The 19,321-nt window shown below is 46.3% G+C and overlaps 1 protein-coding gene across 4 annotated transcripts in view; it reads right to left on the bottom strand.

Annotated features, from left to right (window-relative positions):
- PTPRA (protein tyrosine phosphatase receptor type A) overlaps nucleotides 1-19,321 on the bottom strand; it is a 162,406-nt gene that overhangs the window by 9,811 nt on the left and 133,274 nt on the right. For all 4 annotated transcript variants that reach the window (XM_034947005.3, XM_034947003.4, XM_057300856.2 and 1 more), the window contains 9 exons: nucleotides 10,881-10,917; nucleotides 8,857-8,954; nucleotides 7,232-7,351; nucleotides 6,431-6,597; nucleotides 5,828-5,963; nucleotides 3,998-4,147; nucleotides 1,836-1,929; nucleotides 1,419-1,495; nucleotides 771-905 (listed from right to left, as the gene is read on the bottom strand). In XM_034947005.3, coding sequence (XP_034802896.1) covers nucleotides 771-905; nucleotides 1,419-1,495; nucleotides 1,836-1,929; nucleotides 3,998-4,147; nucleotides 5,828-5,963; nucleotides 6,431-6,597; nucleotides 7,232-7,351; nucleotides 8,857-8,954; nucleotides 10,881-10,917 — 1,014 coding nt within the window. The remainder of the gene's footprint in view (nucleotides 1-770; nucleotides 906-1,418; nucleotides 1,496-1,835; nucleotides 1,930-3,997; nucleotides 4,148-5,827; nucleotides 5,964-6,430; nucleotides 6,598-7,231; nucleotides 7,352-8,856; nucleotides 8,955-10,880; nucleotides 10,918-19,321) is intronic.

Genomic DNA, 19,321 nt, shown 5'->3' with positions numbered 1-19,321 from the left:
AAAAGAATAAGCATTGTCAGAACACAGACTGGGTCCCCCCATAATGTGGGGGTGAGGGAGATATCCCTGAGATTGAATGTGCTTAGTAGAGGCTGTATGATTCTGACTCAGGAGCAATATTAGGAGGTTTCCTATACTGAGAGGAAGCTGACGTAGGGGACTGCTAGGGTCCCTTTTTAGTATGAGTTTCCGGACAGCTCTGCTTTTTAATAGACCTGAGGGCTTTTTTCTTTAAAAGATTTCCTTATTACTGAATATTAGACTGTAAGTTTCTTGTTTGTATAATTTCTCAAATTCTAAATGTATAATTTCTCAAATTTCTCAAATTGCAATGAGGCAATCCCTTCTTAGGGACACTCATATTGGGTCCACCTCAGAACCTTGACCTATCTGCCCTGCCTGGGGCACTGGGAAGGAGAGGGTGCCCCGCCTGGGGCACTGTGCAAAGGCTAGGCTAGGGGGACTGTATTCAGGAGAAAGTGAAAGGGTGTGAGCTGTCTGGGAATAACATGGAGGCTCAGATCACATTGCTTTTCTAGTCTTGGGAGAAGCTAATGACTGCTTAGACACCAACTGGCTGGGCAATCCTGGAAATGCATATGTATTTATATACCTTTAAGTATGTACTTATACTATGCAAACGTACTCTTTGGACCGTATAAGTCAAAGACAAGGTCCAAACACCTTCTTGCCTTCCCAACGTCCCCATTTACACACACATCTTTTCATGCTGTCTCTGTCTCTCACCACCCAGGACCTTTTGAACTCACCTGGCCTCTCTCCTCCAGTTCTGTTAGCATCACGATAGAGCAGGATTTCCACTCCCAGATCATTCGCCAGAAGTCCTCAATTGTGTGGAGAAGAGGGCCCTGGCTGGCGATATAGGAGTCCTTCTGCCGGTAGCCCTGCACAGGCCAGGTTAATTGCAAGGGTGAGATGGTTTAATCACAGAGGGACTAGTGGAGAAGACAGGCCACTAGAAGGGAATGGGGACTGCTCGGAGGCAAACTCAGCCCAGACAGAGCTCCCCTGTGGCCAAGGACGAAACCCTATCTGATAAGCTGGTTGCTTTCTGTAAGAGACAGGGAAGTGGAACAGGGATTAGAGCTAGGATGAAGAGGGCAGGAATGGGAAAGATCAGAGGGCAGCCAGCTTCCTCTTGGCTGTGGTCTGCTCTGTGAACTTTTTCTTCCAGGTATTATACTGCTGCATGCCATCTGTTTTCCCCCACCTTCTGCTCTATGGAGCTGGACAGACCTAATGCACAGGGTGAGTGGGTGGGTGAGTATCAATTCACTATTTGTTGACTGATTCAAACATGATCCTCCCCAGCGGGTATGGGAGGGAGGCACTGCAAGTGCTGGCTGAATCTCCACGGGGTGTTGGGGGCTCAGGGGTCGGTCACACCCACCACTTACATCAATAAAGGATGCGTTCACATAGTCTGTATTCTCTTCGCCCCGCTTAACTGGAATGATCACTCTGTTGAATTCATCTGTAAGAAGGATAGCGGCTCATGGCTAGCCAATATCATTTGTCCTCTCCCTCTCCTTGCATTGCTCCCACCTCAGGCCCTGGGCAGACAGAATCCCAGCTGGGCAAGGACATGTCTGTTCCTAGCTCATTAGGGAGAAAGCCTTTGGCTTTTACGTTATTTCCAGAAGCCACTAAGGTGCAACAAAAGGCAACGCCATGTTGTTAAGTGGGTGCAACAAGAGGCAACGCCATGGTTCTTGTCTACACGCCAATCATTAACTAGTACCTGAGAAGTGGAAGGGGTGGAGGGAATTGAGGGATGGGGCAATAAGGCTTTGGAGTGGCGGGAGGACTCTTACATGGAATGATCTGTAAAACACGGTTCTTCTTCATGTTGGCTGGAAGGTTTCCAGTCCGCATCTTGTCATTCTGGATTTTGATTGATGTTAACTTCTGAATTGGGAAAGGGAGGGGAAACATTACTGATCCCAGTAACTGAACTTGACAAGATTATGCCTGTCCCTTGGCCTGCACCTCCAGGCCACTCTGGCTCCATACTGCTCTTCTCACCAGGGCCCTGACCTCTGTTCCCATATGTTCTTGTTGAACCCTGAAGCCAAGAGACTGTTTGGGAAATGCTACCTTCCAGGCTCCTGTGGACTCTCTTGAGATTCTCCTGGCTTGGAATTTTGTGATCCTGGAGCAAGGGATTCCAGCATCGTAGGAGGGAGTGTGTCCACTCTGCAGCTCCACCCCCAGAGGCTGCCTAAGGCTCTTCAAAAAAACTTATTCAGAATTGCATCCTCTCTTCCCCTGATTGAGGCTCCTTCTTGATATTTGCTACTCAAAGTGTAGCCCATACACCAGCAGCGTTGGCTTCATCTTATTAGAAATGCAGAATCTCAAGCCGGGCGTGGTGGCTCATGCCTGTAATCCCAGCACTTTGGGAGGCCAAGGTGGGCAATCAACTGAGGTTAGGAGTTTGAGACCTGCATGGCCAACATGGTGAAACCCTGTCTCTACTAAAAATTAGCCGGGGGTAGTGGCACGTGCCTGTAGACCCAGCTACTTAGGAGGCTGAGACAGAAGAATCCCTTGAACCCGGGAGGCAGAGGTTGCAGTGAGCTGAGATCGCATCATTGCACCCCAGCCCGGGTGACAAGAGTGAAGCTCCATCTCAAAAAAAAAGAAAAGAAAAAAAGAAATGCAGAATCTCAAGCTCTAACTCATACCTGCTGAATCAGAACCTAATATCTTTTTTTTTTTTTTTTTTTTTTTGAGACAGAGTCTTGCTCTGTCACCCAGGCTGGAGTGCAGTGGCACAATCTCAGCTCACTGCAATCTCTGCCTCCTGGGTTCAAGTGATTCTCCTGCCTCAGCCTCCCGAGTAGCTGGGATTACAGGCGTGTGCCACCATGCCTGGCTAATTTTTGTACTTTTAGTAGTGATGGGGTTTCACCATGTTGACCAGGCTGGTCTTGAACTCCTGACCTCAGGTGATCTGCCTGACTTGGCCTCCCAAAGTGCTGGGATTACAGGCATGAGCCACCGTGCCTGGCAGAACCCACATCTTGACAGGATCCCAAAGAGATCTGTGCACATGCTGTATTTGAGAAGAACTTCTCTAAGTGGTCCTCCCCACCCCAACCCAGAATCTCCTGCTTCTGAGAAAGCACTTTTTTTTTTTTTTGAGATGGAGTCTCGCTCTGTCGCCCAGGCTGGAGTGCAGTGGCATGATTTCGGCTCACTGCAACCTCTGCCTTCCGGGTTCAAGCAATTCTCTCGCCTCAGCCTCCTGAGTAGCTGGGACTACAGGCATGTGCCATCATGCCCGGCTACTTTTTGTATTTTTAGTAGAGACGGGGTTTCACCATATTGGCCAGGCTGGTCTGGAACTCCTGACCTCATGATCCACCTGTCTCAGCCTCCCAAAGTGCTGTGATTACAGGCGTGAGCCACTGTGCCCAGCCTGGGAGAGCACTTTTACTGATGACAGTGTGACATATGCCTTAGGTGTGTTGAGAACCATTGTCTAGTGGCATATAGTAGCTATCAGTGATCTAAGGTCCAGAGGCCAAATCTGGCCTGCTGCCTGCTTCCTGCAAATAAAGTTTTATAAAACAGCCACACTCATTATATTTACCTATTGGTTATGGCTGCCTTTGTGTTACAAAGACAGCACTAAGTAGCTGGATAGAAACCATGTGGCCTGCAAAGCCTAAAATATTTATTATCTGGCTCTTACAGAAAAAACTGCTCTTGCTGTGTATCATAATCACCTCGGAGGGCTAGGGGCCTTAAAATACTGTTGCCTGCTTCTCCCTACTCTAACACAACCAAAGTGATTCCAACATGCAGGATGAGTTGAGAGTTACTAGAGTACGAGGAAAGGACCATCTCCTTAACCACTGGCATGCCTCACAAGGGGATTCACTGTTGGCAAATGCACAGTCAGGCATCCCATGTTCCCCAGATTACAAGGATCCTTCAATCTGAAGGAGGTTATCCAGCTCCAACTCACCTTAAACTCCTCCTCTAATCCATTGTTGCTGGTCCCTGGGATTTTGTTGTAAATTTTCTGCAGGTGGGTTTCTAGAGAGGTCACTTCCAGTTCTGTATCTCCATAGAGATAATGCTCCAGAAGGGCTTGGTATATGAAGACATACTGCATCTGAAACATGAATGACACAGAAGTTCTTGGTTACATACAACATAGTTCTCATGCCAGATCACCTGCTCCCACCCCCACTTCACTCCAGTCCATTTCTCCTTTGATCCTAGCAGGAATAAAAGGACTCCCTCTTATCATCCCAATTTAGTGAAGTGGGACTTGAAATGCAGGAGTCCCTGTGGGGGTGCTTTACTTGGGAAGAAGGGTCCAGGTCTATCTTGGGGGTGGTGGACGCCTGGAGAGAAGGATAAACTCAATTCCTGCTCATTCTGAGAGTGCAGATTTAATAGTCTGAAGGGGCTGTCAGAAACTGGAGACACCCAAAGCCCGTGATAGTCTGGTCCCTGCCTCCCTCCTGGTGCTATGCCCCAACTGCAGAGCCAATCTCACTGCTGCTCCCAGATGTGGCCGAGCTTCATCATGTCTCTGGGCACTGGCTCTTTCAGCTGCCTGTTCCCTAATCTTTGAAGTCCAGTAACCTGTCATCTGCCTTCCTGACTCTCCCAGGCATGAAACCACAACCTCCTCTGTGCTCGATTTCTTTGAATACATAATTTATAAGAGCCCTTCATCACATGAAAGGGGCTAGCCCCTCCACACCTGTGGGTGTTTCTCGTCAGGTGGGACGAGAGACTGAGGAAAGAAAGAAGACACAGAGACAAAGTATAGAGAAAGAACAGTGGGCCAGGGGACCGGTGCTCAGCATACGGAGGACATGCGCCAGCACTGGTCTCTGAGTTCCCTCAGTATTTATTGATCACTATTTCTACCATCTCGGCGAAGGGGATGTGGCAGGACTATAGGGTAATGGTGGGCAGAGGGTCAGCAGAAAAACATGTGAGCAAAGGACTCTGTGTCATAAATAAGTTTAAGGAAAGGTGCTGTGCCTTGATGTGCACGTAGGCCAGATTTATGTCTGACTTTACACAAACATCTCAGTGCAGTAAAGAGCAGTATTGCCGCCAGCATATCTCACCTCCAGCCCTAAGGCGGTTTTCTCCTATCTCAGTAAATAGAATGTACGATCGGGTTTTACACCAAGACATTCCATTCCCAGGGACGAGCAGGAGACAGATGCCTTCCTCTCATCTTAACTGCAAAGAGGTCTTCCTCTTTCACTAATCCTCCTCAGCACAGACCCTTATGGGTGTCAGGCTGGCGGACGGTCAGGTCTTTCCCTTCCCACGAGGGCATATCTCAGGCTATCTCAGTGGGGAGAAACTTTGGACAACACCCAGGCTTTCTTGGGCAGAGGTCCCTGCGGCCTTCCGCAGTGCATTGTGTCCCTGGGTGCTTGAGACTGGAGAATGGCGATGACTTTTACCAAGCATACTGCCTGCAAACACATTTTTACCAAAGCACATCCTGCACAGCCCTAACTCCATTAAACCTTGAGTCAATACAGCACATGTTTCTGCGAGCACAGGGTTGGGGCTAGGGTTATAGATTCACAGCATCTCAAGGCAGAAGAATTTTTCTTAGTACAGAACAAAATGGAGTTTCTTGTGTCTTCCTTTTTCTACATAGACACGGTAACAGTGTGATCTATCTTTCTTTCCCCCACAATCACACTCTATAGTAATCACTTACAATAACCTGTGAGACTGAGTGAATCCTCAATGTGGGCAGATGTTTTAGTCCTGGAACCCCCCACCCTCACCTGACCCACAGATCACTCACATCGGTTTGCACCATCTGGCAGCGCTGTGCCCGGATCCGGCTCACAAAGCCATACACGTCCACCTTCCGTTCTGTATGCATCATGTCCAGCATGGCATCAATGACGACAAAGGTACCTGTACGCCCTACACCTGCACTGTAGCCAGAGAGCAGGGGGTTATAGGGATGGCCGGCCTGCCTTGTGGGAGCAGATAGGGAGGGGCAACACAGGCGGGGGCTCTTCCTTCAGGGTCTAAATCCTAATTCTGAATGGGGTAGAGCTGGGGCTCTCCAGGAGCCAACAACTCCAATATGTCCTGAATCCTGACCTCCAGCTAGAAGGGTCCGAAGGCTGCAAAAATACATGGCCAGCACTTGACCCAGTCTTTTGGCTTCATAGCAGGGTCTCCCAACTCCTAATCTTGGAGGACTGCCCTACCCTCCTTCCTCAAGTCATATTCTCCACCCTGCACTAGAACTTGGAGTCTCTGGCTGTTGCGCTGGTGCCCCAGTAGGTCATCTACTCTGCGCCAGCCTCCTCAGCCAGGGCCCTTGTGCTGTTCCCCTGCTCTGGCCATGGGGGCAAAATGTGGGGGTGGGGGACAAGGGTCAGGCCACACTGACCTGCAGTGGACCACGATGGCCCCTGCATACTGAGGGTTACAGGCCTTCACCTTCTTGAGGAACTTGAGCATGCCGATCGGGGTAAAAGGCACCCCAAAGTCTGGCCAGCTGGTAAAGTGGAACTGAGTGATGAGGCGCTGTGGCTTTCTGTTGGTCATGTCGCCCACCTGTGAAGTGAGGAGATCCTGTGTGTTGGCCCTGATACCCAAGGGTGGGCAGTACCAGGGGAGGGAAGGTGACAGCTGTGGTTGTCAGTGACAATGGAAAAGTAAGTGTACCCAGGGGAGTTAGTTAACCACAGACACAAGGTCTCACAACTAGTCAGTGGCAAGGTCAGAACTAAAATGCAGTGCTCCCAGCTAAGTCCTCTTTTCGCAGTACCACACTGCCCCTTGGCTGAAGGTGACCTTTGCTCAGGTCTCCAGGGTTGTCTGGAGGGCCAAGGGCAGGCCCATCACATCCTTGATGTCAGGAGTCTTTGGAGTAGGAAAGGAGGAGAAAGGTGAGTCAAGCACCTAGGAGACTGCACTGCCTCCTCATGCTCCCTTTCCACAGTGCTTGGTCATATCTAAATGATCAGACTTCATCTCAACAGGTAATTTTTCACCAGTCATGAAAATACTGCTCCTTTAGCTTTGACAGACAAGTTCCCCTGAGCCCGGATCTCTGGTTTCAGAATTCACATACTGCATACTCAGCAACTCCTGACCACCCTGAGTACAGGGGGATGATCCAGCCTGTTCCCTCTTACTGGTCAGCAGATCCAACATAAGAACTGAGAAAGGACAGAGGAGACACTACCTGCTGGATGCAGAACTTCCGTACTGTGTAGTCCACCAGGACAGTCACATCCTCTACAGACACCCGAATATTCCCATAGGTCCAGCAGCCTTGGTCTGGCCAGTACTGGGCGCACTTGCACTGGAAAGAAAAAGACATACATTCCCTGACCTTAGACCTCCTGCCCATGGCAGATGCAAAGGGCCTGGAAGGAAGAGCCCACAAAGCCCAGATTAAAGTCCCCCAGAAGGCCCTTTGACCTCTTCTCTATCTCAGTCAGTTGCACACTTACTTATTCAAATTTGCCCTTTTCTCAAGTTCCTTAGCCGCCATCCTATTGAGCACAGTCTCCTAACTTACACACAGCCCTAGCCCCATACTTCTCAATGTTTCCCACCCACACTCCCTTGGTTCAGGGCGAATCTGAAGCCATCTTACCTACAAAATCTGCACTTTCACAACATTTCAGGTCATGCTCTAGGAGAAAGCCTGTTTGAACCCCTCGAACCAGCAGTCTGCTATGAGGGGGCCACCAGGGTAGACTGATGCAGACTGTAAACCTGCCATGAGAGGCCTAGAGCTTTTTCTGTTGCCTGAGCTTTGGATAGCTTCCAAGAGCAAGAGGTTTGGTTGGAGGAAACTAACCTAAAGCCCAGCCCTAGCACTGTTTTCCCATGCCACTGTGGAGCTATTGATCATGACACCCGATACCCTAGGATCAAGGTGACTCAAGGGCCATCCTTGAGAAAGACGGTAACAAATAGGTATTCCTCGCTGGGGCTCGACCCCAGGACCCAGAATTGGCTCTGGCTGTGGCCCAGTGATAGAGCTGGTTAGGCCAGGCATGCACTTGGTAGCCACAAAAGGAAAAGGCCCAGTTAGGAGGCTGCCTCCAGGATTAGGCCAAGGCCTCAAATTCCCTTTGGCTTGCAGGGTCTCAGTTCATAAAGCTCCCTCTGCTGATCCAGGATATACCAAAGGCCTCAGCAGGTGGGGCAGAAAACCAGGGAAATAAGGAACTAGAGAAACCAGGGGAAAAAAGCTCCTCTGTGGGCCGGGCGTGGTGGCTCACGCCTATAATCCCAGCACTTTGGGAGGCCGAGGTGGGTGGATCACGAGGTCAGGAGATCGAGACCATCCTGCCTAACACAGTGAAACCCCGTCTCTACTAAAAAAATACAAAAAATTAGCCGGGCGTGGTGGCGGGCGGTACTCGGGAGGCTGAGGCAGAAGAATGGCGTGAACCCGGGAGGCGGAGCTTGCAGTGAGCCGAGATGGCACCACTGCCCTTCAGCCTGGGCGACAGAGCGAGACTCCGTCTCAAAAAACAAAACAAAACAAAACAACAACAAAAAAAACCCCTCTGTGGCTTTTCCTTAGCTGATGGCCCAAGTCAGTCTCTTTCAGGCTGTTCTGGAACCAGGGTGAGTTGTTTGACTACCAAATACAGGGAATGTGCTCTAGGTACACACCTGAGGTTCATATCTGGGGCTTCCAGGCCACAGCAAAGTCTGATAGACTTCAGCCTGTGTCTTTCTGGATGAACTACTGGTACAGCACCCACAAAGGATAGACAGCCAGGCTTAAACTCAGAGCTTATATGCAGAGTGATCCCTCTGCTGTTCACATTCAATTTTTCCACTTACCTCCTTTCTCTCCTTCAGGTTGGTAACCATGACGATGGTGGCTGTGTTTTGTTCCCAGATCATCCGCCAGAAATCATTCACCGTTTCTTCTTTTGGTCCTAAAGTAGCCAACAGCAAAAATGAAGAGAATATACACCAAGAAGAAAGATGCTGGGAGGCTGGGAACATCCATTCCTGACTTTTGGAAGCTTGTGCCCAAATGTCCCCAGCTAATTATCTAACCCATGTATCCATCCACCCCGTTACTGAGTATTTTCCATGTTTCTACCATGTATGTGCCAGGCACTGCACAAGGATGGGGCTGGGTGGAAGGCTGTCAAAAATATAAACAGAACACGAATGATGTCTCCCAAGGATATTACAGTTGGGAATTAGAAATCATGACTGCTCACAGAATACCTACATCATGGACCTGACAGTGAGCTAAGTGCTTCATATGGCATTTACTCCTTCCTATTATGCTCTGAGGTGGGTGTCATCAGCCCCAGAAAGGTTGGATGACTTGTTCAGGCTAGAATTCAAAATTTACCTCCCATATAACCTTTTTCGGAAAGTCACTAGAAAATTCTAAACAAAAATGAGAGGCAAACAGACGAAAATAAATGAGATCCAACACAGCAGAGAGGCTAACGGAATTCCCAGGGTACTGGTCTTAGAATGATAACTCTGCCAGAGGATAGAGAGCAACCAATCCACAGTGCAACTGAAGAAAGAAGATTCTAGAAGGATCCCAAGATAAAAAAAATTAAACCTCATGTATCTAAAGGTACTGTGAGAAGATATATACTTCTGGTAAAGAGTTTGGGAGAAAAATCAGTAGTAGGTATATTAAAAACACAATGACTAAAAAAGAAGGGGGAAAAAACTATACAAAAAATAACATAATACTGTGTGTTTCGGCTGTGAATATTTGTAAACTCATAATAATAATAAATACCTTAACCCCAAATTGTGATTTGACTCTTCTGGGAGAATGGGGAGGATATGTGGGTACACGTCTGTCTGACTGAGGGGGAGGTGCTCTGTAAGGGGATCAGATGATGTCATCTATCATAAGAAGCCAATAGATAAAAATGGTTGCCCCAGGGGCATTAGACTAAAAAAGTGAAAAGAAAAGGGAGGAGAACTTTGTTTTTATAAATCTTGTAGTCCCTAATGACTCTTTTTCTTGAGACAAAGTCTCGCTCTGTCACCCAGGCTGGAGTACAGTAGTGCGATCTCAGCTCACTGCAACCTCTGGCTCCCGGGTTCATGTGATTCTTGTGCCTCAGCCTCCCAAGTAGCTGGGATCACAGGTGTGTGCCACCACGCCTGGCTAATTTTTAGCAGAGACAGGGTTTCACTATGTTGCCCAGGCTGATCTTGAACTCCTGGGCTCAAACGATCCTCCTGTCTTGGCCTCCCAAAGTGTTAGGATTACAGGCATGAGCCACCCTGCCCGGCCTCAATTACTTTTTAATGCTGCAAACATCCAGATATTTTTGCCAGGGTTCAAAGAGTGAAGACAGTTGTTAGAACAGCAGGCCTGGAAATGTGTGTAGAACACATAAAGGACATGGTGCTGGGTCCCTGATCTGAGGGTTCCTAGACCAACTATCTGTGAATAATGGTGAGGCTCAGGTCCATGAGCTGGGAGAGAACCAGCCTGGACCCTGTGAGGTGGCTGATCCTCTCTGGAAACTGATTCCTAATTCAAACTCTGAGCAGCCTGGCTGGAACCTAAGGTTAACTAGCCCCAAGGACAGAGGGCCTTATTAGACTGTGTTTTGTGTATACAGCCTTTTCCAGTCTTTTTAATATACATATACAAAAAGACTTCTTTTAATGGATCCCTGGATACTAAGTCATCAAGATGAAGGCTGTTAGCTGTAAACCTGTATAATGGATTACAATTCTTTCAGGTGGTAAAGATTACAGAAAAGCTACAGCATTCTGGTTAATCCACTCAGCATTTGGGAGAAAAAACCCAAACCCATTATGTGATCATGGTTAAATCTAACAGAAAAAAGTTGTCATTACTTTACCTTGTGCAGCAATGAATTTGTTCTTTTCTTGGTAGCCCTGGGGTGTGGGGAAGGAAAGAAAAAGAAAGAGAAAACCAAAAATGAATAGAAATGAAATTCTCCAGTCTGACTCCAACCAGTTAACAAAACCTGAAAAGGTGCAGGTACTTAACGAGGATTTCCAGTCTAGATATTCACAAGGGATTAGCTTTAGAGCTAGGAATTAGAGATTACAAAACTCAAATAGTCTAGGTAGTCTTCTCAAATTGAATTATTAATAAATACTAGAATAAGAAATCCAGGCCAGGCGTGGTAGCTCACACCTGTAATCCCAGAACTTTGGGAGGCCGAGGTGGGCGGATCATCTAAGGTCAAGAGTGTGAGAGCATGGGGCCGACATGGTGAAACCCCATCTCTACTAAAATACAAAAATTAGCTGGGTGTGGTGGTGCACTCCTGTAATTCCAGCTACTAGGGTGGCTAAGGCAAGAGAATTGCTTGAACCTGGGAGGTGGAGGTTGCACTGAGCCAAGCCAAGATTGCGCCACTGCACTCCAGCCTTGGTGACAGAGCAAGACTCCATCTCCAAAAAAAAAAAAAAAAGAAAGAAAGAAAAAAGAAATCCAAATACTGACTCCTAGATTAGACCACGTTTCTGATGCTTTATCAGCAGCTAACAATGTAGATTTCAGTGTTAACAGGTTAAGAACCCACCAGGGGAAAAGCATATGTGGTGGTTCCAGGGATGAAGCTGGGTTCACTCTGGGAAAGACAACAGGTTATTTTCTCAAGGATGCTTTACCCAGGTGCAAAATCTTTCTGGGAATAGCCTGTGAGTGTGGTGAAGTAGCTCCCAGTGTTTAACAAGAGGCTTCTCCATCACAGGCAGTGGGAGACAAGAGCAAGGGAGCCTGGGGTGCCACTCAACAGATAAGGAGCCTCGGAAAAACTAACAACTGGCCGCAGCTTTCTTTTTCAGTCTTTATTGCTCCAGTTATACATCTTTTCAACATCATTGTTTAAATGTATGTTCAATTCAGAAGTTCTAGGTAAGAGAAAGCCACTTGATTTAAGGATTGTGAATCACCCATTTCCTTTCTCAGACAGCAATAAGGTAACAAGGGAGGCAGCTTCAGGGATGGGACACCATGTCACACCAACACCAGGGTGGCAATGTGAAGTACAAGGCTGCAAGGCAGTGGCCAAATAGAAGAAGTGGCCTAAATCTGAGGAGCCACTTTCTTTTTTTTTTTGAGACGGAGTCTTGCTCTGTCACCCAGGCTGGAGTGCAGTGGTGCGATCTTGGCTCACGGCAACCTCCTGCTCCCGGGTTCAAGTGATTCTCCTGCCTCAGCTTCCCAAGGAGCTGGGATCACAAGCATGAGCCATCACGGCCGGCTAATTTTTGTATTTTACAAAAATTAGAGACGGGGTTTCACCATGTTGGCCACGCTGCTCTCGAATTCCTGAACTCAGATGATCCGCCCACCTTGGCCTCCCAAAGTACTGGGATTACAGGTGTGAGCCACCGTGCCTGGTCTGAGGAGCCACTTTCAATTTCAGTTCAAACAAGGGCAGGGCAGGGTTGCTGCCCAACACAGAAGGAGAAAGCTTTAGGCCTCAGAGATGGATATGTTTAGTCAGCAACAAAAGACTTGTTAAAGTTTTCATTGAGAAGAGCAATTTAAGTTTCAACAAATGTTTTTATTTATTAGAGAATGGAAATGGAAATAGCCTTAATTCTGGATGTTAATATTATAACATATAATAATATATATATATTATTATATATATATATATAACATATAACATATATAATATAATAATATTATAATATAATTCTGCTTATATTACTAAATTTATAATTAAAACTGAGAAGTCCTTAAGAATATGTTAAGCGCATCATATTCCTGCTCCATGAGGAGTCACTGCTAAATTCTCATTGCAGCATGCGGGCCCTGAACAGCCTGAACACCTGGTTGGAAGGCCCAGCCCCAAAGTGCTTCCTGCCCCATCTTACCAGGAGTGCGCCATACGCCTTCCTGAAAACATGCCTGTACAGTGATGTGGCGGCACTGCTTAACTAATACAGAGTAACGAGAATGAAGCAAAGCCACTGATCTTGTATTCTGTTCAAGGGAAAGATGAAATGTGGCTCCCTGGCTCCTGAGATGTCTCTAGATTCTGAAAGCTGAATCTCAGTGGGCTCTAGGTGGTAGCTACATTCCTACCACTAAAAAGAAACACGTCTAAAGATCCTATATATTCTAGGCTGGGCGCGATGGCTCATGCCTCTAATCCCAACACTTTGGGGGGCCGAGGTGGGCAGATCACCTGAGGTAGGGAGTTTGAGGCCAGCATGACCAACATGGAGAAACCCCATCTCTACTAAAAATACAAAATTAGCAGGTGTGGTGGTGCATGCCTGTAATCTCAGCTACTCGGGAGGCTGAGGCAGGAGAATTGCTTGAACCCCGGATGCAGAGGTTGCAGTGAGATTGCGCCATTGCACTCCAGCCTGGGCAACAAGAGTGAAATTCCGTCTCAAAAAAAAAAAAAAAAAAAAAAAAAAATCCTATATATTCTTAGACATCTAAAAATGAGTAAGGAAACTAGTTTCTCCTAAGGCTCTAGGCTGGAAGCCCACTTGCCAACTGTGCCACTGCCTCTGTTTCATCTCCTCCTGTGAACAGTGTTAGGTTAGCTGACCTATGTGTTTCCCAAACTACAGACCCCACTTTCCTAGGCCTTTCACCACTACTCCATGGTGCCTAGTTCCCTTCAAGATCCATGTGTGTGGTCTCAGTTCTCTACGCAAAAAGTTAAGTGATGGCCGGGGGGGTGAGAATGGAGATTAATTGTATTTAGGCACTGAAGTTCTTTTTGGGGTGAGCAATGTGTTCTAAAACTAAGGGGGCAACAGCTAGAGTGTAAGGTTCTTCTTTTGAGGGGATGACAATGTTCTAAAATTGGTGATGGGCTGCAGTTATCTGTGAATATACTTAAAAAAACACTGAACTGTAAACTCTGGGTGAAATACATGGTATTTGAATTACATCTCAATAAAGTTGTTAGAAAATGTTCTAAGACATTTATGGTGATGGCTGCATAACTTGGTAAACTTACCAAAAAATCACTGAATTCTCACTTAAAATGGGTGAATTTTATGTTATATATATTATACCTCAATAATGTTAGGGGAAAAAAAGGGTTTGATAAGTGTTAACTAGCAGCCCACAAAAAGGATGCAACAAACGGCCTCTGAATTTGCTTCAGCAAAGGATGCTGCCCTACACACTAAGTCCAAAGAAAATCTGTTCCTCTTTCCCACTGATCTCTAATCTGCACATAACCCTCTTCACTGCCAAACACTTCCTGAGCCATGCTTCACTCTTTGCCTTCTCGGATGCTCTCTTCTCTTGGTCTCCTTCCATCTCACCCATGGGCACCTGTTCAATGTCCCTGGCAGGGGCTGTGGGCCCAAGGGCTCTGTTCTTGGCCCACTCCTTTCTTTATTACTTCCAAGTCCACAGCTCTAGATATGACCAACTGTATGCTGGATACATCTACATGGATATATCACCCTCTACTCTCTCATATATAAATCAACCACCAATTCCTGCTAAATTCTACCTCCACGTAGTTTTCACTTTGTTGCCGCTTCCTCGTCAACCCTCATCATTTGTGACCTACCTACTATTGCAATAGCCCCCAATTGGACCCTCCTAAATCCATGTTGTATATGATAGCCCCAGTGATCAATATGTAAATGTGGCCACACTACTCCTTGCCTTGAACACTTTTCAATGGTACCCCATGGCCTAGATAAATTCATCAAAACCCCTCAGCTGTACTGAAAACTGGCAGACACTATAAGGTGGTTCACTTAGTACCCACTCCTGCTTCCTTCTAGCTTGACTATCTTACAGCTAAATTTCCCAGACTCCCTAGCAGCTCAGCAATCCACGAGACCTAGCTTCTTCCTAGCAGATGCTCCCACACAAGACTTGGGGTAGAAATGAGCAACATGAGATAACGACTGTGCTAGAAATCTGGTCTTTGGGCAAGCACGGTAGTAGAAGCATCCAGTTCTTCTGCAGCACTGTGCAGAGGTTTCACTACCACAGTCACATGCTGCATAGATCTATAGCTGCTCTGCTCTTTGCTGAGCAGCATCTGAGCTGGGCTCACTGGCCCTTCCACAGGTTTTGTTAAGGTACCCAGTATCTTATAATAAACCCCTTTCTGCTTAAAAGAGTGGATGAAAAGTACATTCTATAGTCTGCAAGTAAGAACTCCAATGGACACACTTGACATCCACTACCTTTCAAGATCAAGTCTCATCTCCCACCACTTCCCATCTTATACCTTATAACCTAAGACTGCTGTTTATAGTCTCTGTGACTTTGCTCATGTTTCTCCTTTGCTTTGAAGTTTCTGCCCAACTTTCTTCTCCTGAACTCTGACTCACTCTTCAATAATGAGCTCTACTGGGTTACCAGGCTGGGCTGAATGTTTTTTCTCTTAACTCCACAGAACCTGGCGATACCTCCTTTGCACACGTAGCCCATTACAGGAAACAACCTAACTACCTGTGTAGTATATGAGGGATTACATCTTACCTCTGTAACCTTTAAGCCTATCCACAGTGCTTGGCACACAGCAGGTGCTCAAAAAATGTTGACTGAGTTTAATAAACTGTGAAATCCAAATCTTTAATCCCTGCTTCCCACTTATGGTTAACCACAGGTTTCTCCCTGCTTTTGTTCCTTCACTGAGTTCATAAGGTCCCCCATTTAACCCTCTTCATCTAAACTCTGCCTACTAATAACTGTCTAATAACCATCAAGGCATTATGGAATGCCCTAGTGTAAGCTCTAAATAAACATGGTCAAGGGACAAGGCTGTTTCTTTCTACTGTGCCATTACCATGAAAAGATCCCCATCTCAGCTGCTTAACAGCCTTAACATACAATTAACTTTTGTCAGTTTTCACCTTCAATGTGGGAAGGGACCAAACTGGTTACGGTGGCAGATGCTGCTGGTTACTAACTCAAATCCATTCCTCCCTTTCTTCTTTGCCATTAGAGCCACAATTTTGTTTGGACATTAACCTTTCACTGGCTTGGAAGGTGCCCATTCTCCAGGCTCAGAGGGGTAAATCATGATCATTCTCAATGTCCTAGCCAGTGATTAGAAAGGGATGTGAACATGTGATCCAATCCTGGCCTGCTGGTCCTGAGGACAGGGTGGTGGGGAGGATTCCGTGAAAAGCCTTGCTCCCTAATAGAGAGAAAAGCATAGGCAGATATGTTCCTCTTCTGTGCTGGATGCTATGTGTTTTTTTAATTTTTAATTTTTTATTTATTTTTTTTGACACGGAGTCTCGCTCTGTCGCCCAGGCTGGAGTGCAGTGGCGTGATCTCGGCTCACTGCGAGCTCTGCCTCCCGGGTTCAAGCGGTTCTCCTGCCTCAGCCTCCCAAGTAGCTGGGACTACAGGTGCCCGCCACCACGCCCGGCTAATTTTTTGTATTTTTAGTAGAGACGGGGTTTCACCGTGTTAGCCAGGATGGTCTCGATCTCCTGACCTTGTGATCCGCCCACCTCGGCCTCCCAAAGTGCTGGGATTACAGGCGTGAGCCACCGCGCCCGGCTGGATGCTGTGTTTATAAGGAATGCTCGGGACTGCTGCAGCCATCTTGTGGCCATGGGACTGTTGACAGGGCTAAGGATAACTGAGTAGAAAGATGGAAGCACCTGGGTTTGTAAGTATGTCACTGACCCATGGAATCAGCCAACTCAAGAACTGGTCTCCATTTGCTTTCACAGTATATGAGACAAATAAATGTTCCCAGCTGGGCACGGTGGCTCACGCCTGTAATCCCAGCACTTTGGGAGGCAGAGGCAGGTGGATCACTTGAGGCTCAGAGTTCAAGACCAGCCTGGCCAACATAGCAAAACGCCGTCTCTACTAAAAATACAAAAAATTAGCTGGGCATGGTGGCACATGTCTGTAATCCTGGCTACTCGGGAGGCTAAGGCATGAGAATTGCTTGAGCCCGGGAGGCAGAGGTCGTAGTAAGCCAAGATCATACCAGTGCAATCCAGCCTGGGTGTCGGGGTGAGACCGTCTCCAGAAAAAAAAAAAAAAATGTTCCCATCTAGACAACTTTTAGTTGAGTATTCTCTTACCCGCAGCTGGACACACTAACTGATCTTGCTCTTCTCTTCTGCATAACATTAAAGTCAACCTATTCCACCTAATCTCTTCATCATGATCTTCGATGTAAGTTCTAGGAATTCCTGCTGATTACGAGCCTTTCTCCATTTTCCTTATCGACTACAACAATTATTTGTCTAGTCAGGGTCCCTTTCCTTAAAACTACAAACATGTAACCATTAATGTTAAACATACATACAGGAACTTCAGCAAATTCACTCCAGTGAGAATGCCCGGACTGCCCCATTTTTGAAGTCCATCTAATGGCCTATTTTTTGGACACAACCTCCTGTTCTTTCACTTTCTCAAGATCTCCAGTTCCTCAATCCTACCCACCTTAGGAATAGCTGTTTATTCCCAACAACTTCCTAACGCTTTTCTTTTCTACTGAAACTGAAGCCCTTGGCTGACTACTTGAAGCAGCCACTGACCTTCCCTTTTGTCTGAGTACCACATGTCCTCTGCATTTACCACCAATCCCAGGGTGCAGATGAAGAAAAAAAAAAGAAAAAAAAAAATCACACAACTCAGCACCCCCACCCCCATCAATGACATCCCACTAGACATGCCCTTTGCTTTCTCTCTTTGGTATCCTTTTCTCAGGGACCTCAGAAGCTGTTCTAAACTTTCAAAGCTCTCATGTCAGAGTCCCATCTCATTTGTTCAGTACACAACCATGAGCACACAGGTGAGTTGCCTCAACTTGCTTTACCCACACCTACGAGTCGTCTCTATCCATTCTGTCCTCTCCTTTATCTTCACTCTCAGAGGAAGAAACAGCCCTTCTTATGTTCACATTAATCTCTCCATCAGTGTCCTTTTTTTTTCTTGTGGTAAAATACAACATAAAATTTACGATTTTAGCCATTTTGACTCTTCTTTTTTTTGAGACAGTCTCGCCCTGTCGCCCAGGCTGGAGTGCAGTGGCGCCATCTCGGCTCACTGCAACCTCCGCCTCCCGGGTTCAAGCAATTCTCTGCCTCAATCTCCCAAGTAGCTGGGATTACAGGCGCCTGCCACCACGCCCGGCTAATTTTTTTTTTTTTTTTTTTTTTTTTAGTAGAGATGGGGTTTCACCATCTTGGTCAGGCTGGTCTCAAACTTCTGACCTCAAGTGATCCACCCGCCTTGGCCTCCCAAAGTGCTGAGATTACAGGTGTGAGCCACCGTGCCCGGCTGATTTTAGCCATTTTAAGTGTACAGTTCTGTAGCATTAAGTATATTCACGCTGTCGTGCAACCATCACCACCATCCGTCTACAGAACTTTTTCATCTTCCCCAGATGAAACTCTGTACCCACTCCTCATTCCTCCCTCCCCCAGCAACCACTATTCTACTTTCTGTCCCTGTGAATTTGACTACTCTACATATGTATATATAGTCTATATTCTATATGTAGAATCATACAATATTTGTCCTTTTGTGACTGGCTTATTTCACTTAGCATGATGTCTTCCAGGTTCATCCATGTTGTAGCATGTATTAGAATTTCCTTCCTTTTAAAGGCTGAATAACATTCCACTGTATGCATGTACCACATTTAATTTATTCACTCATCCGTCAATGGACACTTGGAGTGCTCCCACCTGGCTTTTAGGATTAATGCTGCTATAAACATGCAAGTGGAAATTTTATCCAGTCTTCTCATGCATTTTGCATCAGGAGTCAGACTTGCTTTTGCCAGCTTTCCCTCTCTCTTTTTTCTGTTCAAATTCACTCTCTCTACAGGATGCTTCCCCCAAACCTATAAAACATATTCTTAACTCTTTATGTGTTTTTTCAGGCTACTGCCAAAGACAAAACCAACCAAACAAAAACCTCAAATCTCTCATACAGACTGTTCTATAAACATTCTCTAAATCATCTTTAAAAACCTCCTCTTAGTATCAGCTCTTCCCTCAGGCCTTGGTTCATATATGGCTAACCAGATAGTCATATATATATATACACACACACAGACACACACACACATATATACATACACACACATATATAATATAGCTGGTGTCATGTCAGGTATTCTTGTCCTGTTCTCCCTTATTTTTACTGTTGAGGGCAAAGCCTGCTTTTGTTTGTAATTAGAATCAGCTCAATAAAGGATTCACTGACTCTTATCACAAAATACATATTTAGACACAGATTTCTACATGGGAAATCTTAGGGAATGATGACAGGGGTAAATATAGAAAATGATTAAAACTATTTGACTGACCTTAAAAAAAAATTCAGTCACTTAAAAAA

The sequence above is a fragment of the Pan paniscus genome, chromosome 21 (genome assembly GCF_029289425.2).
Source record: "Pan paniscus chromosome 21, NHGRI_mPanPan1-v2.0_pri, whole genome shotgun sequence".
NCBI lineage: Eukaryota > Metazoa > Chordata > Mammalia > Primates > Hominidae > Pan > Pan paniscus.
This window is presented reverse-complemented; position numbering and strand designations above follow the sequence as displayed.